This window comes from Dromiciops gliroides, chromosome 3, assembly GCF_019393635.1.
Source record: "Dromiciops gliroides isolate mDroGli1 chromosome 3, mDroGli1.pri, whole genome shotgun sequence".
Lineage (NCBI taxonomy): Eukaryota > Metazoa > Chordata > Mammalia > Microbiotheria > Microbiotheriidae > Dromiciops > Dromiciops gliroides.
In genome coordinates this window covers 644,873,196-644,889,655 of record NC_057863.1, presented here as the reverse complement: position 1 = coordinate 644,889,655, position 16,460 = coordinate 644,873,196, and the positions used below count along the sequence as shown (strand labels likewise).

At 42.5% G+C, this 16,460-nt stretch overlaps 2 protein-coding genes across 2 annotated transcripts; both read right to left on the bottom strand.

Moving 5' to 3' along the window:
• Nucleotides 1-917: 917 nt before the first annotated feature.
• On the bottom strand, nucleotides 918-1,349 carry LOC122748221 (60S ribosomal protein L23a-like). Its single transcript, XM_043993896.1, has one exon. It carries the CDS (start codon nucleotides 1,347-1,349, stop codon nucleotides 918-920), a length of 432 nt encoding a protein of 143 aa, XP_043849831.1.
• Nucleotides 1,350-14,657: 13,308 nt separating this feature from the next.
• Nucleotides 14,658-16,214, bottom strand: LOC122745788 (serine hydroxymethyltransferase, mitochondrial-like). The gene has a single exon (XM_043991239.1). The coding sequence runs from the start codon at nucleotides 16,178-16,180 to the stop codon at nucleotides 15,107-15,109; it is 1,074 nt and encodes a 357-aa protein (XP_043847174.1). The 5' UTR covers nucleotides 16,181-16,214; the 3' UTR covers nucleotides 14,658-15,106.
• Nucleotides 16,215-16,460: the final 246 nt, after the last annotated feature.

Sequence of the window (16,460 nt, the reverse complement as noted above, 5' to 3'; positions counted from 1 at the left end):
AAGCAGGGTAGGCCAGAGCCCAATCAAGAGATTGTAGAAATGTCTATTTAAAAAAAAAATTATATTGGCATCTTTTATTTTTTTATGGGTTATACATGTATGATTATATAAAACATTACCATATTTGTCAGTTTGTACAAGAAAACTTGATTTAAAAAATTAAATGAATGAATGTGAAAAAATAGCCTGCTTCGATCTGTTCCATCAATATCAGTTCTTTCTTTGGAGGTGGATCGTATGTTTCATCAGTAGTCCTTTGGGACTTTCTTGCATCATTGTACTGCTGAGAATAGCTAAGTCATTCACAGTTCTTCATCAAACAATATTGCTGTCTCTGTGCACAATGTTCTCTTGGTTCTGCTCACTTCACTATACAGCAGTTCATACATGTCTTTCCAGGCTTTTCTGAAGTCATCCTGCTTTTCATACACAATAATATTCCATCACCATTGTGAGAAAATGGGTAGTGTCTCCTCTCCATGAGGATATAATAGTCAATCATACTCCTCCTGACCTGTTTTTAAGACACCCCTTCTCCCCCTTTAAGCTAACAAAGTCACAAGGTTCAAGGAGCCCTGGTCTCAATAAGGTCTGCTCTGGAATTGTGTCCATATAAGGAAGAATAAGGTCCACTCCTGAGTTATGCCCATATAAGGAAGAACGGATATGGGATGGTAATACTGTGTTCTGATTAGCTAGGGTTTTTTTTTGTTTTTGTTTTGTTTGGTTTTTTTTTACACTGGGAATTTTCTTTATTAAATAGTAGTAGTATGCAGGACAATTCAGGTAAAGTGAGTTGCTGATGAACGAAAGGTCACGTGGCTATTAAGTGTCAAGTGTCTGGGGAAACATTGGAACCGAGTCCTCCTGGACACCGTTTAGATGATTCCAATTTTGTTGGCAACATCCAAAGCATCCTAGTCTGGAGCCAGTCGGACATGGGCCTTCTTCTCTCCGTCAGGCCTCAGCAGTGTGTTGACCTTGGTCACATCGATGTCATAAAGCTTCTTTACAGCTTGCTTCATCTGGTGCTTGTTGGTCTTGACATCCACAATGAAGACAAGTGGGGTGCTGTCCTCGATCTTCTTCATAGCAGACTCAGTGGTCAAGGGAAACTTAATGATGGCAGAGTGGTCAAGCTTGTTTCTCCTCAGGCACTTTTCCGAGGGTACTTGGGCTGCCTTCGAAGCCTTAGAGTCTTGGGTCGCCGGAAGGTGGGGGATGTCCGGGTCTTCTTCTTTTTGTGGCTGTGCACACCCTTCAATACCACCTTCTTGGCCTTCGAAGCCTTGGACTTGGCTTCGGTCTTGGGGGGGAACAACCGCTTCCTTCTTCGCCTTCGGCGCCATCTTAAGGAAAAGGTGATTAGTTAGTTTTTATACGTAGATTGTAATTCTTGAGTAATCGGAACAATGATCAAAAAGGGGAGGGTCCATTTGCGTTAGGGACTAGGGTTTAAAATGGCCTTGGAGCCCCCATTCTTTGTACCTACTAGCTGCACACTAGGGTGCCTCCTTCTCAAGAGAAGGAAATAAATGAGCCTTTGTCACATCACTGTTGAGTTCCTGAGAATTATTGAGAAGAGGATTGTTTTCCCTCACATCCATCATATACCATGATTAGTTTAGCCATTCCCCAATTGATGGGCATTCCTTTGATTTCCAATTCTTAGCCACCACAAAAAGAGCTGCTATAAATATTTTTGTACAAATAGGTCTTTTTCTCTTTTGGGGATGTCTTTGGAATATATACCTCTGGATCAGCTAGGTGGCACAGTGGATAAAGCACCAGCCCTGGATTCAGGAGGACCTGAGTTCAAATCTGGCTTCAGACACTTGACCCTAGCTGTGTGACCTTGGGCAAGTCACTTAACCCCAATTGCCTCACTAAAAAAAAAAAAAAAAGGAATATATACCTAGCAGTGGTAGTGCTGAATCAAAGGGTATACACAGGTCTATAGCCCTTTGGGCACAGTTCCAAATTGCCCTCCAAAATGATTGGATCTTTTCACAACTCCACCAACAGCTGATTAGCGTCCCAGCTTTCCAACATCTCCTCCAACATCCACATCTTTAATTTTTACAAAGCAAAGGCAAAGTGGATAGAGCTCTTTCTGTGTCTAGAAGACCAGAGTTCAAATCCAGCCTCAGATACTTACTAGCTGAGTGACCCTGGGCAAGTCACTTCTGTCTGACTTGTTTTTTTCAACAGTAAAATGGGAAAATAATAGCACCTCCCTCCCAGGATTGTTTAGAGCAGGGCTTCTTAAACTTTTTCCACCAGTAACCCCTTTCCTCAGAGACATTTTTATATGACCTGGGGTATATAGGTATATAAAACAGATAGACACAAACATTTACTGTTGCCAAAATTTTTGCAACCCCCCCACATTCAGTTATGCCACCCCATATGGGGTTGTGACCCACAGTCTAAGAAGCTAGGGTCAAATTGAGATAAAATATTTGAAAAGCTCACTTAGCAGAGTGCCTGGCAGACAGTAAGCACTTAAAAAATGCTAACTATTATTATTTCTCATCACCTTCATTTCCAAATACAGTACAGGGGAGTTGACCAGATTACATAGGAAGAAGTAAATGATTTGTCGATTCGTTATAATGACTTGTTCTATTAGCCTTACAATTTCTTCCATTTTTTAAAATGCATAATAGGTAAAGATAAACCAAAGAACCACAGTATGTCTCATATGTCTTATGCTTCATTTTGTAGAGTGTTTTGCAGATGCACGGTTCAGTTACTCCTAAACACTGGATTCATTGAAGAATTTCCTTTCTAATTCATTAATGCAAACTTAAGTTCAGCTGAAGTAACCTAACAAAGTACCATTATGTTCTGGTACTAAGAAAGTGACCTTTCAATAAAGCTATTGAAATGCAAAAAAAAAAAAAAAATGCATAATAGGGCCCCTCTTTGTTGCAACAGTTTCATGGTTTGGCCTCCAGTTCACAAGAAAGGTATATTTTCCCCCTTTAATTGGAATTAATCGAATGGATGAAAGAATACTTCTTTTTTTGCTTTTGGTTTTGGTTTTGCAGGGCAATGAGGGTTAAGTGACTTGCCCAGGGTCACACAGCTAGTGTCAAGTGTCTGAGGCCAGATTTGAACTCAGGGCCTCCTGAATCCAGAGCCAGTGCTTTATCCACTGTGCCGCCTAGCTACCCTCCAGATCTATTCTTGTTTTTTGGTTTTGGGGGGTTGGGTTTTTTGGGGTTTTGCAGGGCAATGAGGGTTAAGTGACTTGCCCAGGGTCACACAGCTAGTTAAAGTGTCAAGTGTCTGAGGCTGGATTTGAACTCAGGTCCTCCTGAATCCAAGGCCAGTGCTTTATCCACTGCGCCACCCAGCTGCCCCTCTCAATACTTCTTTTTTTTAAAAAAAGTAATTATTTTTATTTAGAATTTTATTTTTCCCTAATTACATGTAAAAACAATTTTAACATCCCTTTTTAAAACTTTGTGCTCCAGGTTCTCTTCCTTTCCTCCCCTCCCCCCTTAAGAAGGCAAACTATTCAATATGTGCAGTCATGCAAAACCTTTCCATGTTGTCAGGTTGTGAAAGAAAACAGGCAAAAAAATGCAAGAAAAAGAAACTAAAAAAAAATTATGCTTCAATCTGTATTCAGAAATGGAGGAGGAAAGGCAGTGAGCTCTCGAACTCATGACACGATCGCTCCAAAAAACATCCAAATAATACCATAGGACAATTCCTGGAGCAGCAAAACCCACAGAAGAATGTGCTGAGATCATCTTCCGACCAAGGACGGCTTGGAAGGTCAGAGGGAGGGGGCTGCTGTGCTGAGACCGGAGTGGAGCCCAACCCCACAGTCACCCTGACACAGATCCAGTCCCAGGAAGACCTCACCAGAGAAGGAGACACCCCAGAGCCTCTGAGTCAGCTGAAGCACCAGCTAAACTCACAGTCTGGTGAGAGGGCTGAACCCTTGGAAGTGGGGAGACTCTAGGGGTCTCTACTGGTGCTGAGGCTGAACTTGGGTTTTTCACCCCTGCTGGGAACTAGGAGGTAGGCTTGAGTAGCAGTGGCCCAGGTGGGGGAGGCACAGGGGCTCATAAGAGCTGACAACCACAACACACAAAGCTGGTTGATTAACAAGTTGGTCTGGGGTCATCTACGGACCAGGGAACAGGTCCGGCGAGTGAAGAACCTTCCTTAAATCATACCACCTGGGACCTTCTGAAGCTTGGGACAGTGCAGCCTGGAAACAGTGCCCCACTTTAAGGAGCTAAAAGTCAAGGAAAAGAAAGGCAAGATGAGCAGACAGAGAAAGGTGAGGACCATAAAAAGTTTCTTTAGTGACAAGGAAGATCGAGGTGCACCCTCAGAGAAAGATATCAATGTCAGAGCCCCTATATCTAAAGCTTCCAAGAAAAATATGAATTGGTCTCAGGCCAATCTGTATTCAGACACCATAAGTTCTTTCTCTGGAGATGGATCAAATTTTTCGTCATAAGTCCTTCAGAGTTGTCTTGAGTCATTGTATTGCTGAGAACAGCCAAGTCACTCACAACTGATCATCTTACAATATTGCTGTTACTTTGTACACAGTACATTTCACTTTGCAGCAACTCATGTAAACCTTTCCAGGTCTTCCTGAGAGCATCCTGCTTATCATAAGAACACTTTTGAGACATTTTTCTTAATCTTTCATTGAGAAACCACCTTCTCATCACTCACCAGATATTAAGCATATCTTTGAGCAGTCCATTTTCCTAAATCTGGCTTTGATTATAACCTATAGATTGTTTTATTCATTCATTTATTTTGCTTTTAGAGGCAATTGGGGTTAAGTGACTTGCTCAGGGTCACTTAGCTAGCATCTGAGGCTAGATTTAAACTCGGGTTCTCCTAACTTCAATGCCAGTATTCTCTCCATAGTAATACCTAGCTGCTCCTAATCTATAGGTTGTTTGTTGGGTTTTTGAGGGACAATGAGGGTTAAATGACTCATCCAGGGTCACACAACTAGTAACTGTCAAGTGTTTGATGCTGGATTTGAACTCAGGTCCTCCTGAATCCAGGGTCAGTGTTTTATCCACTGTGCCACCTAGTTACCCTCTATAGGTTTTTTTTTTTTTTGCAAGGCAGTGGGGGTTAAGTGACTTGCCCAGGGTCACACAGCTAGTAAGTGTCAAGTGTGTGAGGCCGGATTTGAACTCAGGTACTCCTGAATCCAGGACCGGTGCTTTATCCACTGTGCCAGCTAGCTGCCCCCCTCTATAGGGTTTTAATAGGATTTGGATATATGACCCTGTAATATCAAGGGAGCCAATTAAAACAGGTTTTTAGGCTTACATGTTGTGATGGATAAAACTAAATGTGTATGGTCACCTTACCTGTCCCCAGTGTGGGGAAAGCTAGCTAGAATTTACTTATAAATTAGCAGCTTCAGCAAGAGTTTAGGCATTAAGCATTTATTAAAGTATATTTGAGCTTAGCTAAGAGAGAACACGTGTCTCTGAAAGAACAGGAAAACCTATCTACCCTGGAGGAGAGATCAGAGTTCTGCCTGGCCTGGTTCTTCTGCCACCACCAAGAGGTTCCAACCACCAACTGACAAAATTAACAGCACTCCCTGCCTCCCCTGGAAGAGGCGGTCCTTACACACTGCTTCAAGCTGAGGGTGGTCTCATGTTGATGTCGTAGTCCACAGCCTCAGAGAATACCCTCTTGGGAGTCAGGTAGGTGTGGTATTAATCAAGTCAACTTTAAGTGAGTTAATCAGCAGTCAGTCATTCAATCTCTTCTGGTTAGGGCCTTTGGGTGTTAACAAAAAGCCCATGAAGCAAGCTTGATACCATAATGGTTAGAAGAGATGTTTACAAAGCACACAGCATAGAGTCTAGCACATAGTAAGTCCTTAATAAATGCTCATTTCCTTCCTATTCAATGTACAATATGAGCATCCAATATGGGTCTCCTTATATTCCCTCCACTACAGAGATTATATAAAGACTCACAAGCATAGATGAAAAAAAAAAAGATGGCACAGGGATTGCTACCTGTGGAGCACAATCAAGGATGGACCTATAAAGAATCTCTCCAGAATCTTGTTCTTGATCCCCTCTGGCACCTTCTGAGGTCCTAGAACAGGAGTGCTGATCTTCTCATTGGCCAATGAACAGGGAGAGCTGTTGACTCAGTGGACCTTAAAAAGGGAATGATTTGGGGCAGCTAGGTGGCACAGTGGATAGAGCACTGGCCCTGGAGTCAGGAGGACCTGAGTTCAAATCCAGCCTCAGACACTTAACACTTATTAGCTGTGTGACCTTAGTCAAGTCACTTAACCCCAATTGCCTCACTAAAAATTTAAATAAATAAATAAATAAATAAAGGGAATTACTCTATCCTCAGTCTCTTCCCTTATCAGTCTGGCATCAGGATCTCTCCTTGAATAGGTGAAGAAGTAGGTTGCTGTATTACCCCCTGCCTACTTCCTACCCCTTACCCCCACCCCCCTCCAGCTTGGTAGCTTGGAGACTATGAATAGAGTGTCAATCACATATTCTTTCTGTATGCACCAGAACCTAGATTTGGGGCTGCCTCTTCTGGTTTTCTTCTTTCTTCAGTATAGGCAACTGAGTTGAAATTCTGAGTTGGAGGTTTAGAGCTTTGAAGGCAATCTTACAGGTTCAAGCAGTTTGTAGATCCTCTGTCAGAATAAAACTGTTGGCAAGAGAAATGTTCAGAAACTACTCCGGGGCTCCTTGGAGAAAATGATGGTCAATTGGAAGCATTTCCCATTGGAGAGCAACCTGGCACTACTGTGGATTTCTCCATTGTGACCCAAGAACATCTTCATCCTTTAAGATCATTTCAACCCTGGAACTCACAACTCCTCAGTAACTCTGCCCCTTGGACCTCCTCATGCCCTGTGGCTGGAGGGTGGAGCCCAGGTCAGTCATCTCTTCATTTCCCATAGAATGTCTCTCTTTCTCTCCCCATCACTTACCTTCCCTGTATTCTTCCTTTTGAATATTTTCTTCCCCCATTACATTGTAAGCTTCTTGAGGGTAGAGGCTTTCTTTTGTCTTTATTTCCCCAATGCTTAGCATAGCTCCTGGCACATAGTAGGCACTTAATAAAATCAGCTGACTGCTTGTCAAAAGACATGGATGGGGAGAAAATTGTTTAGGTAATGAAGAGCTCACATGAAATGTGAAACACCAGTTTAGCATCCCCACAATTGCTTCATGTCTTGATCTTGGAAGTATCAACTTCCCGGGAGAATATGACAATAATAGAAGTTTTTGTTTGATGCCTGTTTAAGTTTTTGTCAATTCACCTTTGTGAGACTATTGTCTTATATGTTTCTTTTGTGTGGATAAAATAAATAGCTGTCCTATACCTGACTGATATTGTACAGTGAGGACATTTCTAGTTATTCCTTTTGGGGAGACTCATAGACATGACGCAACTAGGTGGCAAAGTATATAGAGCACTGGGCTCAGAATCAGGAAGACTCATCTTTGTGAGTTCATGAGTTCAAATCTGATCTCAAACACTTACAAGCTATATGCCCCTGGGTAAGTCACTTCACTCTATTTGCCCCAGTTTCCTTATATGTTAAATGAGCTGGAGGAAGAAATGGCAAACCACTCCAGTATCTTTGCTAAGGAAACCCCAAATGGGGTTCTTCTCAAGAAGAGTCAGACATGACTGAAAGGACTCAACAACAATAACTAGACATAAGCCAAACCTAAATTTAAAGTAAATTTTCCCAGGCTCTGGGTTGAGGGAATAGAGTCAAAGAGTTTGAGAAATAACTTAACTCCTCTCTTTAGAAATCCAAAGCTGGGATAAAGCACTGGTCCTGGATTCAGGAGGACCTGAATTCAAATTCAGTCTCAGACACTTGACACTTACCAGCTAAAGTGTGTGACCTTGAACAAGTCACTTAACCCTCATTGCCCCACCCAAAAAACAAACAAACAAACAAACAAACAAACAAAAAGAAATCCAGAGCTGAAAGGAGCCCTTTCATGGAGGATGAATGCTCCAAACTCCTGGTCCTCCTTTATCCCACCCACTGTTTTATTGTTGCACTAGAAAGAAACCCTCCATCATTCTCCCCCATGTTTCGGCTAAACAGTGATCTCCTTCTCATCTTCATGTGTACTGCCTGGGCAGTTATTATTACAATTATTTAATTATTATCAATAATTAATAATATATTATTAACTGCATTTATTTTAGAGAGTATCAAGGTTCAGTTCTCCTGGCTCCTCATTGCAGGGCTTCAGCATTTCAGATGTAGATTCCAGCTCTTCTCTCATTAAAGTGCTATTAGACTTTGATTACATTAAATTAAAAAGGTTTTGTACAAACAGAAGCAATGCAGCCAAAATTAGAAGGGAGGCAAAAAGCTGGGAAACCATTTTTGCAGCCAGTATTTCTGATGAAGGCCTCATTTCTAAAATATATAGGGAACTAAATCAAATTTATAAGAATTTAAGTCATTACCCAATTGAGAAATGGTCAAAGGATATGAACAAGCAGTTTTCGGTTGAAGAAATCAATGCTATCTATTGCCATATGAAAAAATGCTCTGAATCACTATCGATAAGAGAGATGCAAATTAAAACAACTCTGAGGTACCACCTGACACCTATCAGATTGGCTAATATGGCAAAAAAGGAAAATAATAAATGTTGGAGAAGCTGTGGAAAAATTGGAACACTAATGCATTGTTGGTGGAGCTGTGAACTGATCCCACCATTCTGGAGAGCAATTTAAAACAATGCCCAAAGGGCTATGAGACTGTTCATACCCTTTGAACCAGTGGTACCACTGCTAGGTCTGTATCCCAAAGAGATCATAGAAGAGGGAATAGGATCCACATGTACAAAAATATTTATAACAGCTCTCTTTGTGGTGGCAAAGAATTGGAAATCGAGGGAATGCCCATCAATTGGGAAATGACTAAACAAGCTGTGGTATATGAATGAATGGAATGGAATACTATTGTGCTGTAAGAAATGATGAGCAGGAGTTCAGAGAAACCTGGAAGGACTTACATGCTGACTGAGAGGAGCAGAACCAGGAGAACATTGTATACAGCAACAAGAATATTATGCAATTGATCCAAAACAATTTCAAAAAACTCATGATAAGGGGCAGCTAGGTGGCACAGTGGATAGAGCACAGGCCCTGGATTCAGGAGGACCTGAATTCAAATCTGGCCTCAGACACTTGACACTTACTAGTTGTGTGACCCTGGGCAAGTTACTTAATCCCAATTGCATCACAAAAAAAAATATTAAAAAAGTACTGTTAGAGATATCTTCTCCTTCTGGATTGCTGGTGCCCAACTCTCAAACTCAGGGACATAAGTAACCTCCAAGGCTGGATATATCCATTTTTCAGGATAATGAAACCTTGGATTGTGCTCAGAAAAAAGAAATAGAAAGGCAGAAGAAGAAGGCAGCTATGACTAATGATTCCAGTCTCAAGCTAGCCTGGGTAAGCACATGTTTCTCTCTGACATGTTCTGTCATAAGTCTTCATTGTTACTGGGTATAGGAGGAAAGAAATCTCCTCTTCCTTCTCCTTTTTTTTTTTTTTTTTTGGTGGGGCAATGAGGTTTAAGTGACTTGCCTAGGGTCACACAGCTAGTAAATGTCAAGTGTCTGAAGTCGGATTTAAACTCAGGTCCTCCTGAATCCAAGGCCATGCTCTATCCACTTCGCCACCTAGCTGCCCCTCTCTCCCTTCTCCTTGCTAGAAGTCCAAGGAAGTGAAAGTTTTTAAAAAGGAAGGGAGGCAGCCAGGTGGTGCAATGGATGGAGAACCATGCCTGAAGTCAGGAAGGCTCATCTTCCTGAGTTCAAATCTAGCCTCTAATGCTTATTAGCTGTGTGACCCTGGGCAAGTCACTTTACCCTGTTTATGTCAGTTTCCTCATCTGTAAAATGAGCTGGAGAAGGAAATGGCAAATCACTCCAATATCTTTGCCAAGATAACACAAAATGAGGTCACCAAGAGTCCAATGCTGATAACAAGATTGAATCTTTTTTGTGTGTGACGTAATTGGAGTTAAGTGACTTGCCCAGGGTCACACAGCTAGTAAGTGTCAAGTGACTGAGGCCAGATTTTAACTCAGGTCCTCCTGACTCCAGGGCGGTACTCTATCCACTGTACCACCTAGCTGCTTCCAAGATTGAATCTTATTGCAAATACTTGTTCATCCATAAACACACAATAAATAATAACTCGAATATATTCTAAAAGGAAGGGAGGCATTTCTCCCTACAGTTACAACTCTCTCCTATACACTTTGGGGGGGGGGGGCACGGCAATGAGGGTTAAGTGACTTGTCAAAGATCACACAGCTAGTAAGTGTCAAATATCTGAAGCCATATTTGTCACCTATACACTTTTTTTTTGGTGGGGCAATAAGGGGTAAGTGACTTGCCCAGGGTCACACAGTAAGTGTCAAGTGTCTGAGGCTGGATTTGAACTCAGGTCCTCCTGAATCCAAGGCTAGTGCTTTATCCACTGTGCCACCTAGCCACCCCCCCCCATACACTTTTTAAGGAAAAAGGGAGCAGAGGCATCATTAACTAGACTATAGCCTGCTTATTTGTCTAGTTCTCTGGTATCCATTCTCCTCTATTCCCATCTCCATGCACACTCACACACAATATGAGTTCTCATTTCTACTTGCTTTCTCTCCTTTCTATCAGCTTTATGTCTATCTGTTTCCTACTGACTAAGAAGGAGAAATATGGGGAAGCAGCATTGCTCACAGTCCATTTTCTCTTCTCTTTGAGCATTGTGGTTTCTCAGCAGGGGTTACTTCCAACGTCAATAGCCCTAGAAACTTTGGGGAATCTGGGTAATGCCTATAAAAGCCAGCTTTCTGGCACCACCAAATCCCCATAGCAACTCTGGGAAAGGGGATATGTACTAATATTGGTACCAACAAGAAAAATTATAATAGTAATAACAATGATACTAGTTGAATTCATCACTTAAGGAGGACACCCAGGGAATTCACCTCATCATTCACTCTCTCCTGATATTCTTCTTTCTTTATTTTGGTTTTGGTTTTTTGCCACCATTCTTTCCTGGTTCTTCTCCTTCCTGTGTGGAGATGGATCACATTTTTTATAAGTGCTTCAGAGTTGTCTTCAGTCATTGCTTTTATTTTTTGTTTTTGTTTTGCAGGACAGTGGGGGTTAAATGACTTGCCCAGGATCACACAGCTAGTAAGTGTAAAGTGTCTGCAGCCAGATTTGAACTCAGGTCCGGTGCTCTATCCACTGTGCCACCTAGCTGCCCCCTTCTCCTTCCTGTCTGACTGGTCTTTCTAGAGCTTCTTTGTAGGATTGTCTTTTGTGTCCCACCCCTTAACTCCAGGGTACCCCAAAGCTTAGTCCTGGTGCTTTCTATGTGCTATCCTTTAGTTATCTCATCAAGCCCCAGAGGTTCAGTTATCATTTCTATGTGGATGACTTCCAATTCTGTATATCCAGGCTCCATCTAACTCCTGAGCCCTACTCACCCATCACCAACTTAGCTGCTGGACATCTCTACCTGGATGTTTCCTAGACATCTCGGTCTCAAAATTTCTAAAACAGAACTCATTATCTGTCCCCCTAGATCCACTTAACTCTTCCTAGTGTTTCTGGTGTGAGGATACTGCCAACCTTCTGGTCTCCCAAGCTTTTTGCCTCAGAGTCATTCTCTACTCTTCCCTATCCCTTACTTCTCACATCAGATCTGGCTGCCTTGACTCTACCCCTGCCACATCCTTCATATATATTCTCTTCTCTCCACTCACAGTCCCCACCCCAGTTCAGACCTACATCACCTCCTACGCAGCTGTTGTTGAGCCCTCTCAGTTGTGTCCAACTCTCTGTGTCCCCATTTGGGGCTTTCTTGACAAAGAAAGTGGTTTGCCATTTCCTGCTACAGCTGATTTTACAGATGAGGAAACTGAGGCAAACAGGGTGAAATGACTTACCCAGGGTGACACAGCTAATAAGTGTCGGCAGCCAGATTTAAACTCAGGTCCTCCTGACTCCAGGGCTGGTATATTGTGTACTGTGACACCTAGCTGCCCTCCTGCATGGTACTACTACATTAAACTTCTATTTTATCTCCCTTCCCATCTCCAATTTATACCCCATACAACTGCTAAGGAGATATTCCTAAGATAAACATTGGAACATGTTACCACTTTGCTCGATAAAGTTCCAGGAGCTTGTTTCTAGGATCAATACAAACTCCCCTGTTTGCTGTTGAAAGCCCCCACTGATGTGTTTATCTTTCAATGGCCATTTGAACTGGCCATTCTTGTTTTTTGTTTTTTTTTCATTTATTTATTTATTTATTTTTGCAGGGCAATGGGGGTTAAGTGACTTGCCCAGGGTCACACAGCTAGTAAGTGTCAAGTGTCTGAGGTTAGATTTGAACTCAGGTACTCCTGAATCCAGGGCCAGTGCTTTATCCACTGTGCCACCTAGCTGCCCCGGCCATTCTTGTTAAAAACAAGACAAAACACTAGAAAACAAAGGAATAAATGGATTTCCCCTTAACATAATAAGCTGCATTTATCTAAAACAAAGTGCCAGATGAAAGGGATAAATTGGTAATTTGTCCAATAAGATCAGGGATAAAACAAAGATGTTCATTATCAACATTGTTATTCAATATAACACTATAAGGGCAGCTAGGTGATGCAGTGGATAAAGCACTGGCCCTGAATTCAGGAGGACCTGAGTTCAAATCCAACCTCAGACACTTGACCCTTACTAGCTCTGTGACCCTGGGCAAGACACTTAACCCCCATTGCCCCACAAAAAAAAGGAAAAAAAATATATAACACTATAAATGTTAGCTATAGCAATAGGACAAGACAAAGAAATGAAGGGAATAACCATAGGCAAAGTAGAAACCAAATTATTTCCTTTTTTGCAGATAATATGATGTTTTAATTAAAGGACCCTTGAAAATCAACTAAAAATTGAAACAATGAGGAACTTTACAAAGTTGCAAGATATAGAATAAATTCACATAGATCATTAGCATTTCTATATATTATCAACAAAACACAGCAGGAAGAGACAGAGAAATTCCATTTAAAGCTACTACAGAATGTATAAAATACTTGGCAGCCTACCTGCCAACACAAACACAGGAATTATATGATTACAAGTACAAAACAATTTTTACAACAAATAAAGACATCTAAATAATTAGTAGTTTGAGTGGTATGGCACTGAATAAGCAGATCAATTTAGGTAGTGTTGTCATTTTTATTATGATGAGTTGACCTATCCATGAGCAATTAATTATTCTCCAAAGGATTATTTCATTGAGCTGAAAAAAATGATAAAAAAATTTATCTGAAGGAACAAAAGGTCTAGAATTTCAAGGGGGGAAAAGTATGAAAGAAGGAGGCCTATTAGTACCAGATCTCAAATTATATTATAAAACAGTGATTGTCAAAATGATTTGAAGATGGATACAAAAAAAAAGAGGAGAGAGCAATCATTTGAACAGATTAGGTGTACAATATTCAGAAGCAAACAAATCTAGTAACTTAGTGTTTGATAAACCTAAAGACATTAGCTTCTGGGGTAAAGAGTCACTATTTGGCAAAAACTATTAAAAAAACCAGAAAGCAAAAAAAGAAAAACCCAACAAAACAAAACAACAAACAGAAAGCAGTTGGGCAAAACCTTGACATAGACCAATATCTTATAGCATGTGCAAATAAAAGCTCCAAAGGGCAGAAATTAGAGAGCAAGAAGAAATTACTTGATAGGTCTATGGATGGGGGAGAGCTCATGAACAAACAATAGATAGAGAGGATCACAAAAGATAAAACAGACAATTTCAATTATATCCAATTTGGAAGATTTTACAGAAGCAAAACTCATTCAGTTAAAATTAGAAGGGAAATGGTTGTCACTCCCAAGAGATATAGGTAAAATTTATAAGACAAGAGTCATTCTCTAATAGATAAATGCTATGAATGGGCAGTTTTCAGAGGAAAAATTAAAGCTAATCATAAGTATAGGAAAAAATACTCCAAATCACTCACTAATCATTGAAAAATTAAAAAAAAATAGAAAAATGCAAGTTTGAGGTTTCACTTCAAATCCATCAGACTGGCAAATATGACAAATGTTGGAGGAACTGTAGGCAAGTTGATGTAATGCTAGTGCTCCGCTGGAGCTGTGAATTGGTCCTGCCGTTCTGGAAAGTAATTAGGAACCATGCCCCCATAGGTTTTTTTTTTAGTTGCAGCATTTTTATTGGATTTTTTTTTTTTAAAGAGGCAGGTCTATTTTTGAGCCCTCCCACCCCCCTCCAATCAGCTTGTCTGCCCCTCTTCCAACTCTATAGAAAAGCAAGGGGAAGCCTAGAATAAGGTGATTTTAACTAATATAAGTTAGGGGAAAGAGGGAGGCGAGAGGATACATCACATCTACCTTATCCCAAACTTAGAAAACTCAGCTACAAACTTAGTGGGCTGGAGAGAAAGTCCACTCTTGGGACCAAGTGCTCTCTTCTCCCTCCAGAGAAAAATAGGAGTAAGGAGGTCCTTCCTCTCCCCATATCTGCCTAGCCGGAAGGGATAGGCACCATCCAGTCCTCTGAAGCAGAGACGTAGCATGGCCTCTTAGTGCTCCTCAAAGCCAGGCATGGGAAAGGTCCTGGCAAAATCTTCCACTCTTTGCCTGAGACTGGCCAGGCGCTGTCTTGTTTCGGGATCATTCAGGAGAAAGGATTTGAAATCTTGGAGCTTCCCTGTCTTGTTCTTCACATCCAGTCCAATGTGAACACCCTCATCGATAAAGTTCACAACCCTCCGGAAGTCATCTTCTCGAAAGTGCCGGGATGTTAGAGCCGGGGCCCCGAGTCTGAGTCCCCCTGGAGTGACGGCGCTCCGGTCCCCTGGACAGGTGTTCTTGTTGGCAGTGATAGACACAAGTTCTAGAACTCGCTCGGCCCTAGCTCCATCCAGCCCTTTGGGCCGAAGGTCGACGAGAACTAAGTAATTGTCAGTGCCGCCAGACACCAAGGAGGAGCCCTTCTGGAGAAGTGCATCCGCCATGGCTCAGGCATTCCGAAGGACCTGCTGGGAGTACTCCCGGAACATTGGGGTGTTGGCCTGCTTGAGGGCCACAGCCACAGCTTCGATGGCGTGGTTATGGGGCCCGCCCTGCAGGGAGGGGAACACAGCAAAGTTGATTCGGTCCTCAAATGTGTAGGGGATCTCTCGCCCAGTTTTGGGGTCCACAGACTGTACCCCTTTACGAAAGAAAATGAGTCCTGACCTGGCCCCACGCAAGGTCTTGTGGGTGGTGGTTGTGACGATATCTGCGTGGTCGAAAGGAGAAGGAATGACCTTGGCAGCCACCAGGCCACTGATGTGTGCCATGTCAGCCAGCAGATAGGCTTTGACCTCGTCACACACCTCCCTCATTCGGGCATAATCAATGAGACGAGCGTAGGCACTGGTGCCCACGATGATAAGTGGCCGGAACAGTCGGGCAGTGACGGCCAGCTGGTCGTAGTCAATGAGGCCAGTTGAAGGATTCAGTTTATATGGCATTGACTCAAAGAAGATGGATGTGGCTGAGATCCGCTTGACATTAGACATGTAACCATGAGTCAGGTGGCCTCCATCAGGCAGATCCAGACCCATGATCCTGTCGTGGGGCTGGAGGACAGCTGTATAGGCAGCCAGATTGGCTGGAGACCCTGAATACGGCTGGACATTGACTCCCCATCTGTCAGGGTCAAGGTCGAAGGCCTCCAAGGCACGTTGCTGGCATAACAGCTCAATCTCATCCACCACCTCTGCTCCCCCATAGTACCTCTTGCCAGGGTAGCCCTCTGAATACTTGTTGTTTAGACAGGATCCCAAAGCCTCCAGGGCTGCTGGGCTACAGAAGTTCTCGGAGGCAACGAGCTCTAGGCCCCGACACTGTCTATCCTTCTCCTTCTGTAGGAGTGCCCGCATCTCAGGGTCACTGTCTGACAGGCTTTCCTGGCCTGTCCAGCCTCTGGAGGCCTCTCCAGCCTGGGCTTTGGTTGCCTCTCCATGCTGGGCCCGAAGAGCCACCTGAAACAGCTGACCGCATCTCTGGAGGGGCCGGAATGCATGAAGCAAGGGGAGTTGCAACATCGCAACTCAGTAGCTCTGGCCAGGTACTCAGGACCCCAGCAGCTCGGAAAAAGAGAGGCCCCCATAGTTTTTAAATTGTGCTTATGTCTTTGACCCAGTGATATCAATCCTAGGTCTATAACACAAAGAGATCAAAGAAAGAGGAAAAGGACTCATATGTACAAAACTATTTCTAGCAGCTCTTTTTGCAGTGGCAAACCAAGGAAGGTGACTATCAATTGGGGAATGGCTGAATATGTTATGGTACATGATTATGCTGTAAGAAATGGTAAAGGGGCAG